General features: G+C 44.6%; 1 protein-coding gene across 2 annotated transcripts in view; it reads left to right on the top strand.

Moving 5' to 3' along the window:
• TEX2 (testis expressed 2) overlaps positions 1–15,344 on the top strand; it is a 110,332-nt gene that overhangs the window by 43,071 nt on the left and 51,917 nt on the right. For both annotated transcript variants that reach the window (XM_057536980.1, XM_057536979.1), the window contains exon 2: positions 4,096–5,755. In XM_057536980.1, the coding sequence (XP_057392963.1) occupies positions 4,121–5,755 (1,635 nt within the window). In that variant the 5' untranslated portion in view covers positions 4,096–4,120. The remainder of the gene's footprint in view (positions 1–4,095; positions 5,756–15,344) is intronic.

Here is a 15,344-nt window from a genome sequence, read left to right as displayed (position 1 = left end):
AGTTTGACAGATGGATAACGAATTCTTATTTCCCAATCCTGCTAATCACATGCTAGCTGTTGAGAACTGAGCTCTTAGTTGCTGGTAGAGCTGTTCATGCCAGAGCACGGAGGGCGGGTACCAAGGCCAGGACAAGCAATCATAATGAGTGTCCATGACATGCTTGAGGAGGCAGATTGCTGTGGTGGCAAAGGCATCAGGACATGAGTGTCAAAAGCCCGTGTCTAACGTCTCCCCGTCCCCTCCTCATTCAGTGCTGTGTCCTTGGACCAACCACGTAAAGTTCCTGGACAACAGTCAGGTGCTCTTCCTCTTGACCTTGGCTGTCCTGCAGTGCTGTGACTGTGGGAGGGTCGGTTTTACTGGCCCCAGCCGCCAGCCATTGAAGGATGGAGAGGAGCAGGCTTGGAGGACTCCCCAGGAGGAGGAAGGAGTGGCCACTTGATGGTTTGTCTAGAACCCAAACCAGGGACCCGAGTTCCAGGACACACAGTTATCCAGCAGTTTGGGTCCTAGAAGCAGTCTTTGTTTATCTGGTCTAACCCCCTCATTTGCGGATAAGCAAACAGGGCCCTAAGATTTTCGTATATTTAAAAAGTAGTAGTGCTGCTCTAGCCTCACATGGCATGTTTTAGTACAAAACTAGTGAGGTGGAGCTAGACTTTGGTCAGCGTGGATTTGGGGGAGGTTACTCTAAACCTCTGAAGCCACTGCCTGAGCCCTGGTGAAAGACATTAGCCATGGTGAGCCAGACTACCTACTCCGGCTGGCTGCCTGGCACCTAGCTCTCTATGGGGCCCAGCTCAGGCCCAGTTGGCTGACACAGACCTCTGCGGTCAGGCCACTCAAGATGGCTGTTCTCTTGCTCTCTGTACATCCCCAGCCCAACCTGCGCCTGCTTCGCCCACACTACTCACATGACTGACCTTCCTGCATGCTTGCCCCAGGCCCCAGTTAGTGACTATTCTTATGAAAAGGGTGGTGAGGGGCACGCCCCACTGCTAGTTTCCCTGGTAACCAATGAGCAAACCTGACATAAGTTCCCCCTATAACTGGCCGTCTCCTGTTCCCCCCTGCGAGTGAAGACTGCTGCCGTGTCCTGCCCACCGTCCACCACCCAGGTGGGGTGTCGCTCCAGAACCTTGCTTCAGATGTTTAAGCTTCCCCATCCGTTAAACCGTTGATGTCTCCGTAGCTGTCTCCAGGGTCTTTCTTCTGTCTTGAAGCTGGGCGAGCACAGGGCTGTAGGCCTGCAGGATGCAGCCCAACAAGACCTTAAGACAGTCTAGTCAGAGATCAGCAGAGGTCCCTTTAACCGTCAAGTCAGGGGGCCCGACTATGTGTTGGAGGTTTGGGCAGACCGGCCCCTGATGGCCCTTCCTGGGCAGGTGCCAGCTCACTGTTCTCCAGGACCCTGGCTGCTGAGACCGCAGGCTCCTGGACACACTGCTGTTTGGCCCTGTGACCCTGGACTGGGCCTGACTTTGCCTGTGGATTCCCAGGCCATCCCACCCTCAACTGCAAAAGAGCCTCTCCACTCTTGCCTTGCTCCTCAGAGGACCGACTGACACTGTTCAGCCCCCCAGTCATGCTCTCTGTATGTGCACCTGTGCCCACAGTCACTTTTACTACCAGTGAAGCAGCCTCAGAGCAGCAGAGCCTTTCAGATCATCCTTTATGTTATTAAAGCAATTTAAATAAAGCTGATTTTTCAGCCTATTGAGAATTATCAAGTACCAAACTTTTTAAATTAGCTCTGTAATTTTCTTTTAAAATTACCCTTATAAAAGGAGGTGACAGTTAAATGAAAAATGTGTGTTGCGCTTGGTATTTTTCTTCTCACTAAGCCAACAAACCTGTTGGCTTTTAGATAACAGGGAAGGATTGTCCTGGACCCGAGGCTGTGTCTTTCTAGCTTGCCGCCAGCTCCTGGATTTAAATTGCTTTGTCTGATTGATAGAGATCATTCCCTTTTCTTGGATCCAGTGGGGATAGGAGAGCCTGAGGGTTATGAATGAGCTTGGGCAAAACTCTGTTGAAAAATTTTTATGAAAGTAATTTCTCTCAAGTGTTGATACTGAAAATGTGTTGTTTCAGATGTGTCCTTGTTGTGACTGGGCCCTTGAACTGTAATTCTTGTCATCGCTGGGTTATTTCCTGTTTCTAGGAAATAGTTTTTCTTGCCCACCCGCCCCAGGTTCCCCCCCCCATCCCCTCAACACACACACAGGTTTACCTTTTCTCTTGTTGGTAGTATCAGTTCCTAGCATTTTGAACATGAGTATTTGGTGGAAGACTTAACTATAGGAGTTTTTCAAATTAAAGAAATAACCAAGGGACTTCCCTGGTGGTCCAGTGGCTAAGACTCTTCACTCCCAGTGCAGGGGGCCTGGTAGTTCGAGCCCTGGTCAGGGAACTAGGTCCCACATGCTTCAACTAAAGATCCCGCATGCTGCTACAAAGATCCTGCGTGCCGCAACTAAGACCCGGCACAGCCAAATAAATAAATAAACAAATAAGTATTTTTAAAAAGAAAAAAAAAGAAACAAGCAAGCAACATCATGTTGATTGTCTATGGCAGATTACTTGTGTGAGTATATCAGATTGGGTTGTGTACTATCACCTGTAAATATAAACGTAGGGTTTTAGATTTGGAAAGGACTCTTGGTGCCTCATTTATCAGATGAAGATTCTGAGGCCCATAGAGATCTTGGCTTGTTCAAGGTCCCACAGAATCAGCTGGAAAAGGAGCAAGTATCAGAAGCCCTCTTTCCTGGTCCCAAGGCTGCTCTTTCCTCTCTCGCATGATGCTTCTCTCGTACTGGTGGTCTCCCCCAGCTCCCCAACACCCCCCCTCCATCCTGGACGTGGAGAATAGACCCATGTGTCAGGACACACCATGCCTGTGCTCATCTTCATGCCTTTGTCCCTTCTTTCTAATCACACCCATTTAGCCACAACCTATCCCTCAGTTTAAAAGAGCGAGCGGGTGTTCTACCGTCCACGCTGCTCTCACCCTCCTCAGAACGCCTGAAGGTCAGTCCTCAAGTGCGTTTTAGCTCCTTTGACGGGGTTTCTTTCCAGATTGTGTTCATTTCCCTCTTGTAGGACCTGTCATGATGCCTTGTTCCCAATAAATGGGCCATAAGTGAATAGGGGGAGATGTAATGCACTGGGTGTCACAGGGTGCGCTTGGCTTCTTTTGTTTTTCTGCCCAGCTTTTCAGGTGTCTGTTTTCTCTCCAGCAACTAAGCTCCTGAAGGGCAGAAAGCATAGCCTCCATGTCTCTCGCCCTAGCTCTTAGCAGAGTTCTCAGTTGGTGGTGGGTTGCAGCATTGAGACTTTTATTTTCCTGCTCTTTGTTTCTTGGATTCAGTTTAAAATACAAGTTTGCTTTATCTTGAAGCCTCAGAAAATGGCCATGTCTTCATGGCTGCCTAAATACTCTGGCCTGAGGGTACCTACCACTTGGGGAATAAAGAAGCCGACAGATCACAGCAGTTAGTTTACAGATTTCCCTTACCACCCTTGGATACTTTGCTCCTTATATGCAGTGGCAAGATATATGAGCGTTGGTGGGAGACACAAAAGAATTGTTAGGATTGCTGTGAAAATTGCAATGAAAGCAGTAACCCTCCAGGATTAGCTTTTTATAGCTGGAAAACCACTTGTGAAATTTTTATTCCAAGATCCTCAAAATCGCCAGGATGCTGCATTTTATCCTGTTGGGCTTCTGAAGTGATACTGGTAGCAACTGTTGTGCAGGTCTTTCAGGCCTTGCAATATAGAATTACTGATAGAAATGAGCCAGTTAAGAGGGAGGAAACGGTGAGTTAGATGTTGTGAAGGAAAACAGATTGTATGGCGTTTATAACACTGGTTTGTAGTTTGCTCATAAAAGAGAATGCCTAACTGGAATTTATCTGATGAAAATTAAGCCATTAAACCTGCTCAAGTAAAAACAGTGGCCATCTGCCAAGTAAAAGCATAATCACCATTTAGAAATAAGCTTCATCTGCATTCCTGTCCACGCACGACAGCGTCTCCCGTGGAGAAACCGCTTTCTGACTTCTGGTTTTCTCACTGTTTTCACAGAGCCTGAGCCCTTGTGAAGCCGGCGATGACAAGTCTGAATGGTCGCCATGCCGGAAAAACCATTGACATGCCAAAACCGTCAGCCCCCAGAGTGCACGTGCAGAGGTCCGTGTCCCGAGACACTATCGCCATCCACTTCTCGGCATCCGGGGAGGAGGAGGAGGAAGAGGAGGAGGAGTTCAGGGAGTACCTGGAGGAGGGGCTGGACGACCAAAGCATTGTAACGGGGCTCGAAGCCAAGGAAGACCTCTATCTTGAACCCCAGGGTGGCCATGACCCCAATGGCCCTGGCGCCCAGCTCATCCTGGCAGACGGACTGTCCGTGTCCCCGGCCATCTTGCCCGTCTGCGAGAACACTGCAAAGCTGCTGGAGCCCCCTCCTCCCGCAGCACAAGTATTAAGTACGGTGCCATTGGCTCTGTCCCCGGGCTCGTCTTCGTCGGGGCCCTTAGCTAGCTCTCCCAGCGTGTCGTCCCTTTCTGAGCAGAAAACCAGTTCTTCCTCCCCGCTGTCCTCGCCTTCCAGGTCTCCCATCCTCCCATCCAGTGCCTCGTCCTCCACCCTTTCCAGCGCAAAGCCCTTCATGAGCCTCGTGAAGTCCCTGTCGACCGAGGTGGAGCCAAAAGAATCCCCCCACGCCCCACGGCACCGGCACTTGATGAAGACGTTAGTCAAGTCTCTGTCCACCGACACCTCCAGGCAGGAGTCAGATAACGTGTCGCACAAGCCACCCGACTCCAAGCTGAATTTACACCTGTTCAAGCAGTTCACGCAGCCACGAAACACAGGTGGAGATTCCAAAACTGCACCCTCTTCCCCTCTGACGTCGCCTTCCGATACACGCTCCTTTTTTAAAGTGCCCGAAATGGAGGCGAAAATCGAAGACACTAAGCGACGCCTTTCCGAAGTCATATATGACCCTTTTCAGCTTTTTAGTAAAATTATAGGGGAAGAAAGTGGCAGCCATAGGCCCAAAGCCTTATCTTCAAGTGCTTCAGAGCTCTCCAATCTGTCCAGCCTGAACGGTCACTTGGAAAGCAATAACAACTACAGCATCAAGGAGGAGGAGTGTGACTCCGAGGGGGAGGGCTTGGGGAGCGACCCTGGCGTCCCCGGGAGGGACCCCCCACAGTCCTCCGAGGACCCTGCGAGGGAGGCAGAACCGAAGGGTTCTCAGGGCAGCAGTCTGAAGGAGGCAGGCCTGAAGACCGGCTCTCTGGTTCTTGAGAGATGCTCTCTGTCTGCCTTGGTGAGCAAAGAGGATGAAGAATTTTGCGAGCTGTACACTGAGGACTTTGATTTGGAAACGGAGGGAGAGAGTAAAGTTGAGAAGCTCCCAGAAGTCCCTCTCAAGCCAGAGGTGCTGGCAGACGACGGCACGGCTCTGGACAGTGACGAGACGGACTCGGCCGTGCAGCGCCCCGAATTGCCCGTGAAGACGCTGGGCTTCTTTGTCGTGTGTGTCTATGCGTACCTCATCCTCCCCCTCCCCCATTACGTGAGTGGACTCTTTCTGGGCATTGGCCTTGGATTCATGACTGCAGTTTGCGTGATTTGGTTTTTTACACCACCAAGTGCTCATAAATATCACAGATTACATAAAAATCTACAACACTGGAACCCAAGGTCTCTGGATATCAAAGAACCTGAGATACTGAAGGTAAGCCTCTCAGCAGTAGCTGGCTGGCATCCAGCCTCATTTTAGATCTGACTTTATTCTTTTAGTTCATTGTCACAGGTTTTTGCCCAAGCAGTGTTTTTAAGACTTTGGGATCTGTTCATTCTCCAGGCACCCAAGAGACTTGTTTGGTGAACCTCATTCTAGTTCAAGTTTTGCCAGTTCACCATGTGGTTTTTCAAGGCTCTCCATGGCTCTGGAGAGTAGCATTTCCATCCAGTTTCCATTCCGGTCTCTCTCTAAATTTGCCAGGGATTTGCTACTTGCTGAGGATTTGTTATAGCTGAGTCTGTTAGGATTAAATATTCTTGAGACCTCGGAGCAGGGTTAAATACTCCTGGAATGCAAGAGAAGGGACGGAGGAAGAGAAGGCAGACTAACATCAGGGGTGGGCCACTGCTGGCAGTACTCTTTGCTCTGTGCACAGTGGGGTCTGGGCTCGAGAAGGAGGCATCACCTTCCCATGCATGTCAGATCTCAGGATTTGGGCCTCCTGAGGGGCGCCCAAGGCAAACCACTAGGGTGCAGAAAGAAACTACTAGAACTTCCATTTGTGTTTATTTCTGCATATTTAAAAAGTTTTTGTTTGTTGTATGTTTCACAGTATACACAATATAGAAGTACAGCTGTAGCTTGTATAGGTCATAAGTCATAGGCACATACACACTTCTTTGTATATATATTTTTAAATTTTGGTAAAATACCCATAACAGAATTTACCATCTTAACCTTTTTTAAGTGTACAGTTCAGTGGTATTATATTTAATATTCACTCACATTGTTGTACAACCATCACTACCATCCAGCTTGTAAAACTGAAACTCTAAACCCATTAAACAATAACTCCCTATTTTCCGCTCTGCTTAGCTCCTGGTAACCACCGTTTTACTTTCTGTTTTTTTTTATTTTGAATACTCTAAGTATGTCATATTAGTGGAATCACACAGTATTTGTATTTTTTTTTTTTTAATTTTTTTTTTTTTTATTTATTTTTTATTTATTTATGGCTGTGTTGGGTCTTCGTTTCTGTGCGAGGGCTTTCTCTAGTTGTGGCAAGTGGGGACCACTCTTCATCGCGGCGCGCAGGCCTCTCACTATCGCGGCCTCTCTTGTTGCGGAGCGCAGGCTCCAGACGCGCAGGCTCAGTAATTGTGGCTCACGGGCCTAGTTGCTCTGCGGCATGTGGGATCTTCCCAGACCAGGGCTCGAACCCGTGTCCCCTGCATTGGCAGGCAGATTCTCAACCACTGCGCCACCAGGGAAGCCCCAGTATTTGTATTTTTTTGACTGGCTTGTTTCATTTGGAATAATGTCCACAAGGTTCTTACCTGTTGTAGCATATTGCAGAATTTTGTTCCTTTTTAAGGCTGAATAATATTCCACTGTATGTCTATACTTACTACATTTTGCTTATCCATTCATCTGTTGGTGGACACTGGGTTGTTTCCACATTTTTGCTATTGTGAGTAATGCTGCTATGAACGTGGGTGTATAAACAGGTCTTCAAGACCCTGCTTTCAATTCTTTGGGGTATGTACCCAGAAGTGAAATTGCTGGATCATATGGTAATTCTAGTTTTGATATTTTGAGGAACTGCCATACTGTTTTCCACAGTGGCTGTACCATTTTACATTCCCACCAATAGCGCACAAGGATTCCAGTTTCTCCACATCCTTGCCAACACTTGTTATTTTCTGTTTTTTTGATAATTTTTTTTGTTGTTGTTGCTTCTCGGAATGTTTGGTGATATTCTTTTTAAAGTTTAATTTTTATTTATTTATTTATTTATGGCTGTGTTGGGTCTTCGTTTCTGTGCGAGGGCTTTCTCTAGTTGCGGCAAGTGGGGGCCACTCTTCATCGCGGTGCGCAGGCCTCTCATTATCGCGGCCTCTCTTGTTGTGGAGCACAGGCTCTAGACGCGCAGGCTCAGTAATTGTGGCTCACGGGCCTAGTTGCTCCGTGGCATGTGGGATCTTCCCAGACCAGGGCTCGAACCACTGCGCCACCAGGGAAGCCCTGATAATTTTTTTATAATTCAAAGCTTGTTTGGTTTCTCTGTTAATAGGTTTGTCCTCCTCTCTGTTTAAATGAGTGCTCAAAAAATGGCACCATGATCTCTATTTATTACAACACAAAAACGAAAACAAAAACCCCACAACAAAACAAGGGGAAGAACTCTCAGGGTCCAAAATACTGTTTGTCTTGTTTTGTGTTTTAATTTCATAACCTTTTTTCCTTATTTAAAAAAAATGCACGATCAATGTTTAAAAAACCACAGAAAACCCAAAGGAAAAAGATATTCTTTATCACACTAGTGGGAAGGAATTATAGTTAATATATAATATATACATATATGTACATATATATTTGGTATATATCCTTGTTTTTTCCTACATTTCTGCATGTATGAGTACATATATCACACACATTCACACTCATGCCCTCTTTTTGTTTTGATTTAATGGGATCATATACAGGCGTATCTCAGAGATATTGCAGGTTTGGTTCCAGAGCACCACAATAAAGCAAAATATTGCAGTAAGGGAGTCACACGAATTTTTGGTTTCCCAGTGCATATAAAAGTTATGTTTACACTATACTGTCCTCTGTTAAGTGTGTAATAGCATTCTGTCTAAAAAAACAATGTATATATCTTAATTTAAAAATACTTCATTGCTACACAATATTGTAAGTAAACTATACTTCAGTAAAATAAATTTTTTTAAAAAGTTATTGCTAAAAAATGTTAACCATCACCTGACAATGCCGGGTTGCCACAAACCTTCAATTTGCAAGAAATACAGCATCAGTGAAGCCTAGTAAAGCGAAACACAATAAAATGAGGTATGCCTGTGTTTTGCAGTTCAGTCTTTTTTTTTTTTCCCCTTTCACATGGCAATATGTTATGAGACTGTTTCTTTTTTAAGAGAAGCTGGTGCTGAATCTTGAGGCTATGACACACTTAAGCTTAGCATTAATATAAGAAGTGGAGCAAAAGTGACTCATTATGCATGGTTGCTAAGCTTTTTTGATAGGGTGGTGCCGTGACTATCTGAATTACATGCCCTCTAAGGAAGTTAGTGCTAACTTTAGCAAAGAAAAATGGTACTTACGTTAACTCCAGTGCCCAATGACTGACTGCAGTATTCAGTTTAAACTGGTTTGAGCTCTTAATTGTCTTGGGAAGATTTTACTTTTAATCCAGTCAATCTTTAATGCTGAGTCCAATTTACTAAGTAGTCCACTGATTAATCAGGAACTTACTGCCTACACAGAGGATGCCAAAGTTATAGCACAGTGTGGTTGTTTTGATCTGATCATTGAAACAGTAAAGGCAGCACTACGATGCTGAGCACCGACAGAGGGCTGAGTGTCGGGTATATTATCTCATTTAATCCTCATCACAACCCTTTTCAGTTAAGTTGTGTGCTCATGAGGACACGATGGCACAGAGAGGGTAAGTTACTTGCCCAAGGTCACGTAGCTAGTGAGTAGGGGAGCCATGCAGGACTGACTCTTTTTCCTTTCTTTTTTTTTTTTTTTTTTTTTTTTTAAAGGAAAGTGTTTCGCCCTTGATGCCTGGGATAAATGTATTTTTTTTTGTTTCTTTTTTTAATAAATTTATTTATTTTTGGCTGCATTGGGTCTTCGTTGCTGCACGTGGGCTTTTCTCTAGTCGCGGCGAGCGGGGGGCTGCTCTTCATTATGGTACTCAGGCTTCTCATTGCGGTGGCTTCTCTTGTTGCGGAGCATGGGGTCTAGGCGCATGGGCTTCAGTAGTTGTGGCATGCGGGCTCAGTAGTTGTGGATCACGGGCTCCAGAGCGCAGGTTCAGTAGTTGTGGCGCACGGGCTTAGTTGCTCCACGGCATGTGGGATCTTCCCGGACCAGGGCTCGAACCCATGTCTCCTGCATTGGCAGGCGGATTCTTAATCACTGCACCACCAGGGAAGTCCCGGGCCTTGGTTTCTTTATAAAACGGTTCTGTGAACCTGTTTCTGGGGGGAGTTGAAAGAGTCACTTTTTGAATATGGCTTGATTCTGGGGATTCGTCAGCTGGTTTGAGTTATTTTCTGTGCATCTGATGCGGTTTAGTTGGTTTTTTATAAAGGATATGATGCAATTCTTGAGGGCAGGTATGGAAAAAAATTTTAAACATTCACTGATACAGGAGGCTATAAAACCTCACTCTGTGATAAAACTCTCTAGTACAGAGGCCTAGCCCCTTGATCCTGCACACTTCCTACCCTAAGTGACTACATCTGGAAGCCCATGAACCAGTCAGGCGGGGAGCTTGGTGCTCGGGACTGTTTTAGGAGACCATGTGGTTTTAAACCTCTGAACCATAGAAGTTCTCATCGATGGGCCCAGGCAGTCCTTGCAGCCTGGACTGAGAGTCTGGTTCCTTTATTGGCTTCATAAACAATTCAAGGAGCGTTGCAGTTGTTTTTTTTTTTTTTTTGATGTGCCTTCACATGACAAGGAAAGGGGGGAGAAAAGTAAAGCTTTTCTGTACTTTATCCAGGTGATTTTATTATTCCACCCATACTGCAGACATTTGTGTTTACAAATGACACTGCAGCAGTGATGAGTGTGTGGGCTGGTGAGCCAAAAAGACTACTTTGCAGCCAAGTAGGAACTCTTCTCAAAGACTGCTGTGGGGTTGGTTAGGCCTCATGGTACCCTACCACCTCCCCCCTAACCCCACCAATCAGCAGCTCTACTGTCTGGAAGAGAAGCTGTCGAAGCCTCTGTGAGGCCAAAGAGCTGTCCCAAAGTCCACAGAATAACCCTCAGAACCTTCTCCAAAGCCTGCTTGTTCTTTTTTTTTTTTTTTTAAATTTTATTTTTATTTTATTTTATTTTATTTTATTTATGGCTGTGTTGGGTCTTCGTTTCTGTGCGAGGGCTTTCTCTAGTTGCGGCAAGTGGGGGCCACTCTTCATCGCGGTGCGCGGGCCTCTCACTATCGCGGCCTCTCTTATTGCGGAGCACAGGCTCCAGACGCGCAGGCTCAGTAATTGTGGCTCACGGGCCCAGCCGCTCCGCGGCATGTGGGATCCTCCCAGACCAGGGCTCGAACCCGTGTCCCCTGCATTGGCAGGCAGATTCTCAACCACTGAGCCACCAGGGAAGCCCCTGCTTGTTCTTAATGATGGGAATTCATAGCTAATACGAAGCAGCAATTAGGAGAAAGATGTTGCCACCTGCATTCATAATAAAGTGACATGTGAACGCATGAAAGCCGGGGGAAGACCAAAATGTTAGGAGAAGCTAATTGGACTTACAGCATGGGGGTCTGGGTAAGTGAGCTCCTGGCAGGGCCTTGTGTGTGCCACTGAGTCCAAGGGCGGCATTGTGAGCAACACCCCTAGGTGGTAACCTTCCGGGGGTTTTACTTTGGGTGACTAGCTAGATACCCTGAACTAGGGGCCCTGGGAAAGAATGGGAGAATGAGGCATTTAGAGTCAGCATATTGCACTTGGGATGTTTGCCTTGCTGAGTGTTCTTAAGCAAGTTGGATGCTCTTTCTTTTCCAAGAATGTACTTGTCACATGACCAGGAGTATACAGTCAGTCTGCATATCCTCAGGTTCCCCGTCCCGTCCCCGTACTCAACCAACTGTGGATCAAAAATATTTGGAAAAAAATTCCAGAAAGTTTCAAAAAGCAAAACTTGAATTTGCTGCATGCTGGCAACTATTTGCATAGCGTTTACATTGTATTTACAACCATTTACATAGCATTTACACTGTCTTAGGTGTTATAAGTAATCTAGAGATGATTTAAAGTATATATGGGGTGGGGGCACTTCGCTGGTCCAGTGGGTAGACTGCATGCTCTCAGTGCAGGGGGCTCGGTTTGCTCCCTGGTTGGGGAACTAGATCCCACATGCATGCTGCAACTAAGAGCCCGCATGCTGCAACGAAGATCCCGCGTGCCACAACTAAGGCCCGGCGCAGCCAAAATAAATAAATAAATAAATAAATAAATATTTAAAAAATAATAACGTATATGGGGGAGGGGTGTGCATAGGTTATATGCAAATACTACACTATTTTATATGAGGGACTTGAGCATCCGTGGATTTTGGTATCTGTGGGGGTCTTGGAACCAGGCCCCCTTGGATGCTGAGGCACGATTATATTTAATTCAGTGCCATTCTTGCACACTAAGTTTCCACATGTCTATAATGAGAAGCTTCCTGAAGATTTCAAAAGGTTCTTGGGTTTATGTCTGAGTGTATGACATGTAATTGTGAATTATATTCATGAGTAAATTCTTTATCTCAGACTTACAAACCACCTGCAGAACACAGCAGTAGGGTGTTGGTTTCAGAAGTGATGATGTGTCTCTTTTTGAAAGATATGGCCTAAAAGGTTGACTAATATTACATTTACACCATTGCAAAACTAACAAATTAATTTTGGAGAACCTTTTTTCCTTAGGTCATAGGTCATGTCATATTTAGATATTTAATAAGAGGGATAGGTTTTTATAATAATTGCATTCCCTAAATACAGGCTGTGGTTTTGACATATAAAAGAATACTTTTTAGGGAGAACATTATCAATTTTGAGAAGAAATTCTAACTTGTAAATTTAATCTCAATTTCATGCAATTCTTTCTTTTCAGCAATTAGAGTGAGCAAACTTTAAGGCAAAAACAGCCTCGTTACCTACAGCCAAGAGAGACTCACTGCATACAGCCAAAAAAGGTTGCTCTGTTTTGGTCTCTTATAATCCTTAATACAATGAGTACAAGAAATAAAAAAAAATATTTCTTTCCACGTTGTGCTTAACTGAAAATATCCTGCCCCTCTAATGGGTCACTTAAGTTTCTATGTTTGGCATTTATAATCATGGCTATTTCCCAGTGCCCCTTGTTGCTTAGGGGAGTTTGTCGGGTGAGGTGTTTCAGGGCAGACACTCTCACTTGCAAGCAGGTACCCCGTGTTTTGAGTTGGTTGGAGAAGCAACTGTGGGGAAAATTCTTCCTGAATTACACAGGAACAATGGTAAGGATGTCAGGCGGCCCCAGCATGATTTTTTTCATCTTTTATTTTTTAATGTTTTATTGTAGGAGATTTCAAGTATACACAAAAGTGGAGAGAAAAGTATAATGAATCCCCATCCAATACCCAGCTTCAACAATTATCAACATTTTGCCAGTTTTCCTCTTAACCTATTAACTCATGGCATGGCTGAACCGTAATTCTGGTCCACCTATAGGTAACTACAGTTTGTAGCATCATTTCCTTGAGAAAATGCACCCTGAATTCCAGCTAGCTATTGGAGGACCATCCTTTCTGGTTTTGTTCCAGGTGTCATCTATGGAGTGAAGAGAGAGGCTGTGAGCACTGTGGGTCTGAGATTTTTCAAATCATGTTTTTTTTGAAAAGTAAGGTATTAATCATGAAAAAATACCAATGCTATATACCTTTTCACTTCTAAATTTTATATGTAACCTATAAAGAGGATACAAAATCCATCGAAGATTTTCTTATTGTGCAATAATTAGCCTTTAGTTTGCCATCCCCCCAAAGACAAGGAGATTGTAAGCAAGATGGCCCCAGGACATGAGCATGTTGTCGTGTTGATGCCCCAGCGGCTCTTGTGAACTCTCTGATTCATTCTGTTTCTCCTTTCAGTGGTCTCCAAAATGGATTGCTGAAGGCACGATCCAAGAAGAAAATATTAAAGTTTCTTTTTGTATATATTTTTACTCTTTTTATAAGAACGTAAATAAGCCTTGCTAATATTTAACATACAGATGACCATATGTTGACCTTTGGTCAAAATCCTTGGAAATTATCAAGAAGACTATTTGAAATATGGTTTTACATCCATTATCATTAACAGTGAGCCTCGCCCTAAGTATATATATTGAGCCTTGATGTGTCAGCTGAAGATAGTACAAAGCTGTCAGAAAGCCATAACTAAAAGTTAGTGAAAAGGCTAATTATTTCATTTTTTGCTCTTTATTTCTATTTTTAAATTTTTATAAAAGCTGTATTATATTAGAACATGTATATAATTTATAAGTAAATGTCTACATTCTGAGTAGAATTTTTTTGAGTACTCAAAAAAATTTAACTGACAGGATATGTGATCTAAAGCTGATCTACTAATTTATTTGCTTGCTAATCTATTTTATAATTTCAACACTCGTTAATGTGATTTAATGTTTATCGTGTATTCACATAACTCAGACCTCGATTATTTTATTGGTTCATCTGATATGATGTTGTTTTTCTGTCTAATTACATGCTTGTTATCTCCTACCTCTACCACTGTCTGCCAAGGCACATACCTGAATTTACAAGGTGCTGTCCTGAAGGATAGGAAAAACTAGGATAAAGGCCATTCTCCCAGGCAGAGGCTATGGCTTAAGCCCTGACTCCAGTGTGTCTGGTGACACTACTGTGAAGGGTTGACCTTGAAGCAGGCAGTTGGAGGATGTGGATAGTATTGATGCTGGCGCTTCCCTCCTTTAATGGACTTTTTTTTTTTTAAGATACTGTCTTCAAGCAGCATTTATTTTGAATGTTGACTCTTTGCTTGAGGCTGTCATTCATAGTGTGAGTTCTGTCTGTAGGTCTGTCTGTCTTTCATGGGTAAAATCAAATTAGCACCTAAAGTTCTGTAAAGTTTAGTAGACTGTTCCTGCCGTATTCTCTAAGTCCATGATCTGTGATATTATGTTTTGACTGATGACTCCGGTTCTAAACCATTAACACATCAAAAAGGGTTTGAGCCTGGCAAAGAGAAAGCCCTGCTTATGTTTTAGTTTGGGGGACAAAAGAAAAATAATCACATTTTTGTGTGATTTTTCAGAGGTGTTTTTCAGCAGCAAGGGACCTTGGGTCCTGGCTCTGTTCTTACGTTTAGGATTTGCTCCTTCCCTGATAGACTAGATGAAGGAATGATGCAGGGGATCTGAGTGGCAGGGGCCTGGAGGCCAGCACAGCCACGTGACAGGAGGGTGTCAGCCCAGGCACCCCACGCACTGAAGATAGAGAAATCCCCATTGCGTCCTCAGGCCAGAGGGCTGGCGCGTTTCTCTGGTCAGCTCAGCATCAAGCTGACGAAGAGAGCATTGGCCTTGACCTCCTGATTGGCACTGTAACTGAAAGTGAGCACAATAATAGTTCTTCCAGACTTTATTATTTTTCAAAAGGTTAATTGTAGCTTTTAATCTTTCCAAGTATTAAACGAGTCCCTTTATAGATTGTGGTTTGTACTTTGAGCCAGACATGGCTTCTAAATCCAGCAGAGAATTGAAGAGAAACCCCTGACCTTTTACAGCTGGGATCACAGGGCCAGTCTGTGGGCCAGACAGCTGCAGCCCAGCTGACTGAGGTCACTGTCCCCCAGCGGCGGGCACTGTCTCTGTTTTGACAGTTCCAGCGTCAGAAAGAAACAGGGCTTGTCTGAGACGCTCTAGTGTGGGTTGAGAGCATCTCTGAGTTCTTTAGTTGAGTTGTTGAAATGGAATGAGTTGCTAACTGTATCTGTACCTCTTTAGACCCACCCACATAACAAAGCAAAGTTGGAGAAAGATCTTACTTG

This window comes from Balaenoptera acutorostrata, chromosome 20, assembly GCF_949987535.1.
Source record: "Balaenoptera acutorostrata chromosome 20, mBalAcu1.1, whole genome shotgun sequence".
In the NCBI taxonomy this organism is placed as follows: Eukaryota; Metazoa; Chordata; class Mammalia; order Artiodactyla; family Balaenopteridae; genus Balaenoptera; species Balaenoptera acutorostrata.
Note: the sequence above shows the minus strand (reverse complement) of the source record. Positions and strands in the feature narration are given on the sequence as shown.